Genomic DNA, 13,327 nt, shown 5'->3' with positions numbered 1-13,327 from the left:
TCTCTCTCAGAATGCGAGGCGAGAGCTGAAGGGGCCCCCATACTGGGATCATACAGTTTGATGAACCTCTGCGTGGACTGAACCTGCTTCACCTTGAAACAAATTAGAGCTGCTATCTCCATACGGCCCTACGGTGAGCCTGTCAGCCCAGAGTTCACGCAGCGGGAGACAGGGTGGGGGCGGGGAGGGAGAAAGATGAGGGGCAGGAAGGGGGAAATACAAACAGTCAGTGGGTGGAGCGCCGATGATCCCGTGTCAGAGTTTCTGAGTGGAGGGAGGAGGCGGCTCTGACACATTTCAAGGATGAAGGTTAATGGCACAGAAGACCTCCAAGACAATGCAAATAGAGTAGAGGGAGAGAAAAAAAAAGGACGCAGAGAAAGAAAGAGAGAGAGGGACGGCGCGATATCATCAAAGATAAATCCGACAAGGTAAGACGGCAGGAGGTGGCAGCGCGTGACAAGATCTGTGTATTAAACAGAAGCAGGAGGCTCGGAGAAACAACAGAACGTGTCTGACTTTCTTGAAGTAAATCGAAGAAAGAAAACCTTCAAGATTAACAATGAAAACACTCTGGCTAGTTGCCCAAAGTAAAAAAAAAAAAGAGACACAACAAAAAAAGCTACACTACAGAGGGGGGTGGTGATCATGTGAGGTTCCCTGGATAGAGAAGAAAGCAGACTGACAAAAAGATCTCAGACAGGAGACATTTGTACTTTGGTTTCACAGCTGTAGTGTTGTTGTTGTTGGTGGTGGTGGTGGGGGGGTTTCCCCAGGGGATGGCAATGTCAGTGTTTGTTGACGGCTCTATTGGTTGCATCACCATGAGATTTTGTAAAAAGACAATCATGGTCCCCAGAGCACGGCCCCTTCCTGTTTGTGTTATTGATCCCCTGACTTGATCAACTTGTGGATGGATTGCTGTTAGATTTAGTAAAGACACTCCAGTGTCTCGGGATGAGCTGGAAAGACTTTGACGAGGCTTTGATTTCCTCCAGCACCACCGTCAGGAGTGGACAACATTATAATCCTTTTCTTTGGTATCTGCAAAAACTGACGAGATTCTTCAGTTGTGCTTTGTGTTTAGTGCTATTAGCGAAAATAAACCATCACTTTGCCATCAATCGTGTGACACAGTCTGCTCCATACACAGTCACTGGGATATATACATCCAATAGACATGCATACACATGATTCTGCAGACTTTAATCCAAATGTTTATTCATCTAATTTCTCATCTACACTTTGATTCTATAAATATTCTTGAATACAAGTGTTGAACGTCTGGGTCTTATCACATGTGGCGGTATCCCTGACCTTATATTGACCGAAGGTTTTGTTATTATGTTGTTTGTTCATTTCATATCTTCTGGTCTGCCTTTATCAATGGGATTAGCTCTCTGGGGTGTGTATATTTTTCTTGTATGCAAATTTTGTGCAAAGTTTTTTTTTCTCTTTCGAAGGATCACCTGTATAATGGTGAATACAGTTTCCTGATCATCACAGACTATAAGAAATTACTTTTTATTGTCAGAATTTGATCCCTTTGGTTTTATAACAACTGGAAAATGTACGAGAGCCATATGATCAGTCAGTGCGATGTGTCAGAGTCACAGTGGTCCCAGAAACCCAGATGCAAGAGGAAGGCTGCAGACACATGGCAGAAGAAGCTTTTCAGAGTAAGAGCACATTAAGCAAATTTAATAGGAATGAATGAGACTCCATTAGGCAGTTCATTATGAAAACTCTAGGAGATCAGAGAAAAGTACTTTATCATAATAAACTTAAGGTTTGTAGCGTTTATTTTGTTCTTGCTCTGCTATCTGGCGTACAACATGTCTTACATGTTTTACATAATTATGCTGATTGAATGAGCTGCATGCAGAAGTGTTATAATAACTGACTAACTGACTTTGGAGGATTAAATAAGCAGCGGCGTCGGGCTGAGTGGCTCTCTAACCAGTCTTATAATACACAATAAGTGAAATATGATCAACACCTCTGACCAGCCACAGGTCAATTAGTCAATCAGTCCAGTTTTAGCTGCTCTGCTCTGGCTTCCTGTTACATTCAGAAACAATGTCAAGGTCGTCGTCCTCATATACAAAGGCCTCGCAGGGCAACGACCAAGCTACATTTTTAACTCCCTGACTATACAACACTCACTACTGAAGGTTCCCAGCAACAGCCGTAGGGGAACTGGAGATGCAGCCTTTCACACACCATCTGCAGATCAGAGAACAGCTCACCAAGCAGCTTTAAAAACATGAGCCCAAAACTTCACCAAAACTTCAGCTCTTCACCTTTAACTCGCTCTGAAATGTTGAACTTTACTTTTCTGCAACGCTCAGCTTCTTTTAAATGCCATCTAGTAATTGAGATGTCTCATCACTTTTATGCTTTATGTGATCAATTATTGTATTTTGAGAATTTATTATCTTATTATTCAATCTAATTTAAAGTTTTTCATTTTTCAGCTTTTTACTTTGAACATATTTTAATTCATGTAGGTCATTTATTCTATCAGGGTTACTACACATTGGAAATGTCAAAATTCCATACTTTTCCCAGGCCCTTATTTCCAGGCTTCTCTGTAAAAAAAAATTCAAACAATTTGTTACATTTGAGTAATTAGATGTGTATCATGTACATAAATTATGTAATAAATTGTTTGTTTTCATTATTTTGAATTTGTATGCCATTATGTCACCAAATAATTTCCGGGAGATAGCGCATACAAAATAGTATTAAGATAAATATTTCCATACAATAGCTTCCATTTTCCATACTTTCCATACTTGAGTAGAAACCCTGTTGTATGAAAGGTGTTAAATTAAAATCACCTTGATAATGATCAATATTTTTACTGCCTTTCTCATTCATGTAACCTTCACACTCACCTCATTGTCACTGCAGTTTCAAATAACCACTGGAGTGAACACTGTCCATGTGTGCTGTCACAAAATGCCGTCTTTGTGTCATCGCCCTTTTTTTAAGTGCAATCGCATCTTGTCATCATGTTCATGGACTGTTAAACTTGCCGTCATTTAAGCGCTCTCCCAACACACATATGCAAAGTAGCTTTGCCTCACAGCTGTCCGCGCTGCGCAGAGTACTTTTCCATACAAGGAGAGCCAAGGCCAAAACCATAAACCACTGACACACAACGCCTTATGTGGAGCTCTGAGTATCAACTAATGTGTATTAACGCTCAAATACGTTTCAAGACAACAATGCCGTGTATGCGCTGTGTACACAAACATACGTAATGCCTAATTATATTTTTCTCCTCTCTTACAGCACTAACATGTGGCCCAGTAGCTTTCACCACAGACACAGTGATCAAAAAAAATCCTGGCTCTTGAAGCACAATAACAGTGTGAACCTTTGTAGCAGTGTGAAGCTGAGGATTTGAGGAATTAAATATGCATGAGCCTCTGTGCTGTACTATATTTTAACAGCGCTCTTCAAAAGGGATGCCTCTGTATTGTGATGCACACTGAAACCAATCACAGCTCAACAACAGTATGTCAAATATCATCTTACACAAAGTGAGAGGCCATGTTTGGACGGTGGGGCTTTGATCGTCGCACACAAACACCACAAGACAGAATCGCACATTAAGAACAGTGCTACATTTTGAGGAATCTGCATCTACACAAAATACGAAAAGAGAAAAAAAAAGAAAAAGAAACACCAGGGGGGGAGATGATACAAGTTGCTTGTATATTCTAGGAACTGCTGTCAGCTTCTGTAGCTGGAAGATACAAACAATACAGCTCATGAAAAATATAAAGTGTGCGTTATACTCTCCGCACACGTCATGGTGCGTCCCTACCATGCAAATTGTGTGAAGGAGCTTCAGGCCGATAACGTTCGATAAAAACTTTCCGACAGAACATCATGCAAAGTGAGCATAATAGAAAACTTAAGCCTTATTCATTCCCTAATCCAACACGCAGACCGACAGTGGATTTTCAGGGAGGCCAGTCTCCTGAGAGAAACGTGGCGCAGCACACAGCTGGACGGAATCCAGATGCTGGAGACCACAGGTGGTGAAAAAAGGGGAAAAAGATTAGGAACGCTACTTTCTCTGACGCAGAGTGGAGAAAATGTATTTTTGCCACCATCGCAGGTAAGTGCTTAATGAAATACAGCTCAGTCAATTTGCCCATAATATCTGCTAACAAGCACTTTCCTTCTCCAGATTCTAGACACTTAAAGGGAAAGGAGTAATCCTCCATGTGAGAAAGGACGCAGCTGTGTCAGTTTTGCCTACTGCTCGCCTATCCAGTCCTTGACAGCCCTTAATACGCCGTCACCATGGCAATGCTAGACGTTCACCACATCCTCCGTTTCAGGGTCCTGGAGGACTCGGCGGTGTGTGGGGTTTTCGTCATTAACGTCTGCTGCGGCGACCCCCTCCTGCTGCGGCTCTGGTGCAGGAAGCACGCCTTCAGGAACGGTCAGGTGGAACAGACGGACGTCAGGTCCCCGGACGCCGCCGAGGTGGATTTTGTTCTCCGGGTGCTGCACCGTGCGCCCCACGTGCCCAACAGCCACTACTGGGGGCCGTTCGTGTTGTCGCTGTGCCTCGACGCTCTTCACTTCCGTTTCCGCCTCCCGCCTCAGGCCCACAGCGGCGGCGTCATACAACAAATCATGGAGGAATGTGGAGAACTCACACTGCTGCGGTGAGGAGCTTCAAATTAGGCAGCGGGGTAAAAGCAGCTGCTTTAAAGGGATAGTTCACCCAAAATTAAAATTTCACTCATTATCTACTCACCCTCATGTCAACTAAGAGCTGTGAGAATTTTCAGAGTCCTCCGTTCCTTCTCTGAGTTACGGGGGGGTCCGCGCAGCAGTATTTGTCCATATAATGGTTGTCAATGGATACCAACTTTCTTCGTCCAAAAAGACACACCAAAAAACATCCAAATACCTCCATACTGCTCGTCTGTAATGTCCCTCTTGTATTGAAGCCCCGACATGAGAAATTGTTCCGAAAAAAATTAAATAAGTCTATATTTTAAGCTTGTTTGTAGCGGAAGCTCCCAGTGTCTCAGTTCACTGCTCTTCCTGTGACAGTGCAAATCTCTCGTGATTTGAAAAATTTCTCATGTCGGGGCTTCAATACAAGAGGGACATTACAGACGAGCAGTATGGAGGTATTTGGACGTTTTTTGGTGTGTCATTTTGGACGAAGAAAGTTGGTATCCATTGACAACCATTATATGGACAAATACTGCTGTGCGGACCCCCCCGTAACTCAGAGAAGCCACGCAGGACTCTGAAAATTCTCCCAGCCCTTAGTCGACATGAGGGTGAGTAGATAATGAGTGAAATTTGAATTTTGGGTGAACTATCCCTTTAAACTTTGAACGTCAAATATGATTTTTTTTTTCTTTTTTTGCTGATGCTTGACAGCTGCTACATGGATTCAATACATACAGCTATATACGGCGCCGGCTTTGCATTGGTTTCTTTGGCTTAACCTGCGGTCTATCACACCCACGCGGTCCAGTCCGTCCACCCTGGTTTGCTATGTGTGTTCCGCCCAAAGATAAACCACCACAACATCCCTGGCCTCACCGCACACACAATAGTGGGCAGAGCCCTGGGTGCTTTATGATGGGCCAGGCACGCCATAACTCAGTGTGGTGAGGATGATGAAAGGACAGAAGCCGGGACGGGAAAAACTCGAGAGGGACGGCTCCACTTACTGGGATTATACGAGGGATAGACGGAGGGCACGCTGGCATCCTGAAACTAATTTTTATTCCACGCTAATTGAAGAAAACCGCCTCAAAAAACGACAACAGATGAAGACGGGGTGACACGAGACTCACCATCGTAGGTGAAGAATCCTCCATCCTTGAAGACCACGACTGCAGGAAGTTCCGGCAAAGTTACCGACTGTCAAAAAACACACAAAAATACTTCACTTAAATCATATTTACTCTCCGAGTGTGTGTGCACCTGTAAAATATGAATCTGTTGGCTCTGCAGCAAACTGTGGCTGTGAGTCTTCTATAGCTCTTTGCATATTGCAAAGGCAGCATGCAGGCCTGGGATCTGTGTGCACTTATAGGAGCATAACTACGCTAAAAGGATGTAATTATTTACTTTGCTTCAAGCTAGAAAAGAAATTGCATGAATAGAAACTAGATGTGCAATATTTAAGAGGATCAATAATATGAAATGAAACTCTGCATGATTTCAATATCTTTCAGAAAAATCCATTACATAACATGTTCAGAAGACAAAAAAGGATGGATAATCAAAGCCTTACCTCCGGCAAGACTTCCTCCGAGGCAGAGAAGAAGTAGGTGTAGACGATGAGCTCAGAGGCGACATCGTTGTACTTCTCCTGCAAAAAAAAAAAGGCAAAAACGGGGTCTTTCAGCATTTGCACAAAAGCTTTCAATAAATCAGTGTTTAACGGCGTGTTGTAACAGTGTGTTGCACAGAACCTATTCTTTGTGTTTAATGTTGGAGCGGCCTGTCTGTCACACAATCGATGCACACATTTTTAGCATCGAGGCTGCTCCGAGGAAGGGCAGGTGCTTAGGACAAATGAGAGATCTTGATTCATGTCTCCTCAGCGACAGCTAGTGTATGTGTGTGGGCGTGTAGGTGTGTGTGGGTGTGTATGTCTGTGCGCATGGCTATGTATGTGCATGAATGTGTATGTATTTGTGCATCTCTGTGTGTATATTTGTGGGGGTGGGAGGTTTGGGTTTTCATGGTGTTTCTTTGTTGTTCATGTTTTGTTTTGTTGGCATTTGTGTTACCCCAAAGTATGAAAAGTGCCATATAAATAACGTCGATTTGATTTGATTATGTCTTTGTGGCACGAACGGCGCTTACTTTGAGGGGAGACTCGCCGCCGATGTACAGGAACAGCACGTCGTGCCGTTTCATCATGTGCTCAAACATGTGCTTGCTGGGAAGAGCTCGGACGGCCGGTCTGGAGGAAGAAAAGCCACAGAGGGTTTCTGTTATTCTAATGAATATTCAACTTAAAAAAACTCAAAACACCACAGGAATGACACACTGATGAAATAACAGATGCATGAAGTCGACCGAGTCTGGAATTGTGAGCCGACGGCGCCCCCAAGTGGGGTTTTTTACACCTTGCAGCCGTGGTGTGGACTCGAAATCTGAGCCAAGCTTTTGATCAAGCCCTCTGTCACGGATCTAGCTTGATTTCCCTTAAGGAGGAGAAAATCTGTCAGGCTCAGTTGATACAGTGGCTAAACTGGAGCATCAGAGGCAGAAAACCCACTGAGCTATGAAACAAATATGACCTGCATCAATAAACTCGCTTGGATGTTTCTCATAAGAGTGTGTTGCTGTGAAATAAGGCAAGTTCCCTTCCACGTCGTCTCCCTTTTTTTTTTGGAGCTGGTGACTTCAGGCCGAGACTTACCCCGACACCCTGTTTGCGAACTCCACAATATCATCTTTTGTCCTCGGTCCCTTGTAGTTGTAGGCGAGATCGCCCTTTAACCTGAGAAAGAGAGACAGAGAGAAAAACGAGAGTGAAAGGCTGATAATTTCATCATGAAACCATTCAGTGCCATCCATTGTTCTCTGCTCTTCATTTGCGGCAGACTGCTGACATAGATTGAATTTTCACATTCGATTAATTATCTAATCAGGGGAAATTGGCAAATATTAGCTGCTTCCAGCTTCTCCAGTGGTACCCCCCGCCCCCTCCGCCCGCTCCCCTCGCTCCCCTCTTTCTTCTCCCCACCCCCCCAACACGGATCAGGCCAGATTCTCCACAGCACACACACACTCCCACAATGTGCTGGATGGAGATTCTGGCCAATTTGTCGGCTGAACATTCATGCTGCGAATCTCCCTGTTCCACCACATCCCAGAGGTGTTGGAACTGGATTCACATCTGGTCACTGGAGGCCGTTGAGAGAGAGAGAGAGAGCATGAATCCAAAAACATAGAATAAGAAACATCTCTCCTCTCGACCACATTTGCATGCACTGTGCTGCTGCCACATAAACAGCTGGACAATAGCAGCTGTACCCAGAAAGTGACCGCCGAGTGTGTAATGGTAAACAGACTCTTTCAGACAAAATAAGATGCTCTCAGATCTTGTTACTGGCAATGTCCATGTTTTATCTTCCAGTGGTTCTCAAACTTTTTTAGATCGAGGACCCCTAAACTGTCACAAATTGTCCCAATGGACAAAATTTTGAAACAAACACCAGAAATACACAAATATTTGTTCTGAGACTGAATAACGTTACTGTTTTTAGTCAATGTACACAGTATGTTCAAATTAGGGCCAGTGGTGTGAAATTTTGGAAAGATTTAGAGACATTTCTGTAAAAAAAATCTAATATTTCTGTAAAAAAAAAGAGGTAAGATTTCGAGAAAAAGTTGGGGACCCCCTTGAACCTTTGCAAGGACCCCTGGGGGTCCCCGGACCCCACTTTGAGAATCACTGTTATAAACTACCAACTGATGAACAGACAAAAACACATTTGCCACACCGATGTAAATAATCATTTGCAGCCCTACTTAAAACCCACAGCACTGGTCTGTGTCCGTGCTCTGCCAATGAAAACAAGTCCCTTACAAGGTGTGGTGATGAAACCACGGATCCATCAGGACAAGCTCCTTCACCGCAAAAGGTCAACTTAATCTAAATCATCGCATCGCCAGTGAAAAAATAAATAAATAAACAAAAACAAATGACTTTCCCTAATTGAGTTCCAGCCGAGGAAGCTGCCAGAGAGGAGCTCCTGCAACGAGCACAACGCATTAAGGATTGCTAAGGTTGCATCAGCCCACAGGGCTTAATGAACTCAGGGGGAAACAGAACTCTAAATCAAGTCTCCCTCCATCACCGAGGGAGGTATCTCGTGTTCGTCGATGGATGTTTCATCACTTTGCATGGTTTAATGTTATGAACCCTGCCGTGATCCTGTGGCAGTTTCCCAAATGAGCTTGATGAAACCAAATGGGGAGCCCATTATGGCAGCGCCAAGACAAATGTCTCCCCTTTCAGATATATGGAGGAAAACTCTGTGCGTGTAAGACCATCATTTCTTCTCCAGTCAACGTGAGCTTTGCCGTCGAGCAGCTGGGATCCACCTAAATTCATCCATTTTACACAAAAACACTGTCAGCGGCTCCCCGAGAGACAATCGGTAATAAGTTACATCAAGAAGACGGCGAGTTGAAACAGGTGACAGATGCAAAAGAAAAAATCACATAGACTACACTTGTTGATCCATAGCTGACATGATAAATGCAGACAGTCTCGGTTGTACCTGAGAAAAGTCAAATATAAGCAAGAGGCAAATGTATATTTAATTCATCGAAGACAAACGTAACCACCTTTATCACCCAAGAAGTCATTAATGGTATCCAGATGTGACGAACCTAATAAAATTTCACTTCAGGAGGTGTGAAACAGTTTGTCACTTAGTTGTGCCTAAAGTTAACAGCAACAACACCTTAATCTCTCCTGAATAAGTCATCTACGGGCACCTCAGGGGGCCAAACCTCAGGGGGAAATAACACAACTGTGGGGAAAAGGATCCTCATGATAACAAAATGCAGAGTTAAGTAAAGACACTTGAGGGGATGGAAGGGGGCGGGTGCAAAGTAATAGCTTCAGCACGCGCCACAATACAAAACACCTAAATCACAAATTACAGCCTCAGCTGTGACTACGGAGTTCAATCAAACCCTCTGTGGGATAATTAACTAGGACTGAACATCAGAGGCTTCACCCAGATAGGGTTATCTGCCGAAATATTGTATTGGACTGATTATCATACTGTGACCAGACCCTGTAGGCCTGAACAGAATTCACTGAGCCCTTTAATCGTGTTATGGATTTCTTCAGGCCTGTTCAAAGTTGAGCTGGCTGGTTGTAGCAGATTTTATTCAAGGGAGGCATCAAGTGGCAGCGGGACAACAGACAAGCTAATTGACTTTCTGGCTTCAAAAAGTTTTTTTTTGTATGAAACAAAGTAGATTGAGAGGAAACTGTCGTCCAAAACCACAGTGACACTTACAGTTTTATCGTGGGGTAACCACGAACACCGAACTCTGACGCCATTCCTGCAACATAGAAAAGAAATGTATCATCCAAAAGAAAAAAACTAAGATTTTTCTCTTTAAAAGGTTTGCTGCATTTTTTAAATTAATGATTTGATTGTTCCTTTTTGGGGGTTCAACTAAAAATGTGCACAACGCTTGTAATTAAAGGAATAGTCCTGCATTTTGGAAAAGTTTCCTGTTCGATGTCACTACTGAAAATATGAAGCTGGAGCTGCTAACTACCTAGCTTAGCTTAGCATAAAGGCTGAGAACAGTGGGAGACAGTTAGCCTAGCTTGTTACTCTCAGACATTGAACTAACTGGCTGAGAGAGCAGTGTCTAAATCTACAAGAGGCACATTTCCAAAGATGTTGGACTATTCCATGAAAAATTCAGTGTGGTATAACTAACCAATAGATTGTAAAATGATTGTGGCAAACTTATTGCAACTAATATTATATTGAAATATCTTGATGATTTCATGACAGACATAATAAAAAATAAAAATGTGTCATTGAAACATTTAATGCCGCTTTTACAGTTGTATTCATAAGTTTACATACCCTGCTAGATTTTGTAAAATGTGTACCATTCTAAAAAACCCACAAAAACACATTTCTCTTATTTTTAAATGGGATTCAAATAATGGGAGAGTTTGAACACTGCTGATTGGCATTCTCAAATCTTTGGATATCTTTTTATATCCTTTTCCTGTTTTATAAAGTTGACCAACCTTCTCCCTCAGGTCCTTTGACAGTTCTTTTCAGCACAATCAGCACAGCAATGGATGAAAATGTGCAGGTGTTTGTCAGGAACCCAGAATCTCACTGACTTTTTATACACAGACACAAATTACAAGCAAACAAGTCACAGTTGTGGACAACAGCCATTTAAATCTGTCTGCGTCAATGTGTGTGTATATTATCAGGCAAAACTTTGAGGGTATGTAAACTTTTGATGAGGGCCATTTGGGTGGTTGCACTTGTCATTATGATTTAAAAAAGAGCAAACACGATTGTGTGATAATAAATGGCGCTGCCGAACCACTAACTCTGATTTTTTTTTTTTTTGGCAAGATCAATTTTATTTTCTGAAATATGGCCAATACTTCACAAGTTCTGCCAGGGTATCTAAACTTATGAGCACAACTGTAATCAGTCCTAGAGAGAATGTCATCATGTTGTTGTGCAACACACTCAGTTATGTTGAACCTGTCTTAAGCACATGAAATAATCACCTGGGGACAAACAGACGCCGAGGGAAGACATTTAACTGCTTTATCATTCACTCACCGGAGTACGCAGTGGCATCCATCTTTCCCACACGGACCGGCGACCCAGAGCTCTTCAGCTCCATTCCCACATCCATCCATACTGGCTCTAGTTTTTTACAGTAACCACACCACGGTGCATAGAACTGCAAACAACCAGGAGTAGAAAACAATCATTAAATGGTGTAAAACATATTTTCAAAACTATGTATAATGTCACAAAATAACATTAACTTGATATTTATTATTAAAAAGCACAAATGCTAAAACTCCAGATTTGTTTTCAACAAGTTTTCTGATAAGACACTGAATTTTGTGTAAGTGCCAGGTTTGACTGTTTTATTTCACACCAAGAAATATCCTGCTCATTTTCACTGTATTTAACAAGAACACTTTCATAGAGATCATGAACCCTGTGAAATATTTGGTAATGTTCTTCAATGTTGCATGCATCTACTGAAATGAAATAGATTTAATCTCCTCTCTGGGCTTTTTCAGAAATTATATGACCTTGACCTTGAAGTGTTTAAAGAGTTGTAGTGTTTTCACCAAAGTGCTCTTAAAGGGATAGTTCAACATTTTGGCAAATTCGCCTATTTCCGTAATTCCTATAGTCATAGGGGTAGGTTCATTACCTTTTATTGGTGCATGTTGTTTTGAGATCAGCGGAACAGAGATGTGAGCTGCTCAGCGAACACAATGGAGGTGAACGGTACAGGTCCCCCGTCCCTCAAAACTCATCAAATACACAATCCAACAACTGCAAAACACTCTAGTGGACAAGTTGTGATCGGCACATCCACCACATTTTGCCAAAATGTTGAATTATCCCTTTAAGGACTGACAGATATCATGCATAACCTCTGGAACAGATTTTTTTCAAGTACCGAACAATCACACTGGGATGTTTGTCAAGAACAAGCAGCAGTGTTGAGGCAGTGCTGCTAATTACAAGCAGATGAAGGGACGATTTAGAGACATCTTAACCTTCCCTCAAAAGCAATGAAGCACAAAGTAGGCAGTAAGCAGTAAGCAGTAAGCACGCACAGAGTTTTTGTAACCGAGCTGATGTAGGAGCCGGGGAAACAAAAATTCGACTTTGTAACTGCAGCAGCTTTAGGGCAGCCCTACAGTGAGCATGAACACCGGATCGCTACGCTAGCATCACAAACATGAGCAAATTCATTCATAAAACCAACCTAGGAGCTTTAAATGGTAGATTCAGAGCAGTGTGTTGTAAAATCAATACCAGGAGTTAAAAAAGCTGCTGCAGAGGGTTCATCACTGGAAATGACACATCACTTCCACATGATGTATTTTGACTATTATTATTATTAATAATATATATATCTTAACCATTGATTAGTTGAGCTTAAGATGTGAAGTAACACCTTCACATTTTAAAAAATAGTTTGAATTTAAATCCTCCCCGGGTCGATTCTGTCATAATAACCCTAATATGAAAGAGTTAGTGAAATAGTCTGTGTCTGACTGTGTAACCTCTTATCAATACACTGAAACGCCCCCGTGTCACAGCTCATTACCAAACTCGCAGTGGAAGCACTTTTGAGTGTTCGAGCATAGATTTGCTTTTATGGACCCAGACTCCTATCTGATATAAACCCCCTCCGAGCCCCCTGGCTTTGCCCGGCATGCATGACTTCTCCCTCACTAATCACAAACACAGAGGACAGTCTGCACACCCGCTGCGGCCCCCGCCCTCCTACACCCCACCCTGACCACTGCCATTTCCGCAGGGGATGATCAGGACAGTGGCGCGCTGGACGAGAAGTAAAGCATAGCTGAATGGAACCAGACTGGTGTGTGTGTGGGTGTGTGTGTGTGGGTGTGTGTGGTGTGTGTGGTGTCTGACTTACATCAACCAGCCAGACGTCGTTCACTCTGGTGTCTTTAAAACTGCCAGAAAGAGGAGGAAAAAAGTAAAATTGAATGAGTTTTAATTATTTACTACACAAT

At 42.6% G+C, this 13,327-nt stretch overlaps 1 protein-coding gene across 1 annotated transcript in view; it reads right to left on the bottom strand.

Annotated features, from left to right (window-relative positions):
- The window catches only part of tmx3b (thioredoxin related transmembrane protein 3b), a 42,321-nt gene that overhangs the window by 27,064 nt on the left and 1,930 nt on the right, over positions 1–13,327 (bottom strand). Inside the window, exons 3-9 of the mRNA XM_085762624.1 lie at positions 13,228–13,267; positions 11,373–11,496; positions 10,056–10,101; positions 7,433–7,513; positions 6,871–6,970; positions 6,293–6,370; positions 5,850–5,916 (exon numbers count right to left, since the gene is read on the bottom strand). Of these exons, the coding sequence (XP_085618750.1) occupies positions 5,850–5,916; positions 6,293–6,370; positions 6,871–6,970; positions 7,433–7,513; positions 10,056–10,101; positions 11,373–11,496; positions 13,228–13,267 (536 nt within the window). The remainder of the gene's footprint in view (positions 1–5,849; positions 5,917–6,292; positions 6,371–6,870; positions 6,971–7,432; positions 7,514–10,055; positions 10,102–11,372; positions 11,497–13,227; positions 13,268–13,327) is intronic.

This window comes from Trachurus japonicus, chromosome 20 (assembly GCF_045865225.1).
Source record: "Trachurus japonicus isolate A0001 chromosome 20, Traja_1.0".
Taxonomy (NCBI): Eukaryota; Metazoa; Chordata; class Actinopteri; order Carangiformes; family Carangidae; genus Trachurus; species Trachurus japonicus.
Note: the sequence above shows the minus strand (reverse complement) of the source record. Positions and strands in the feature narration are given on the sequence as shown.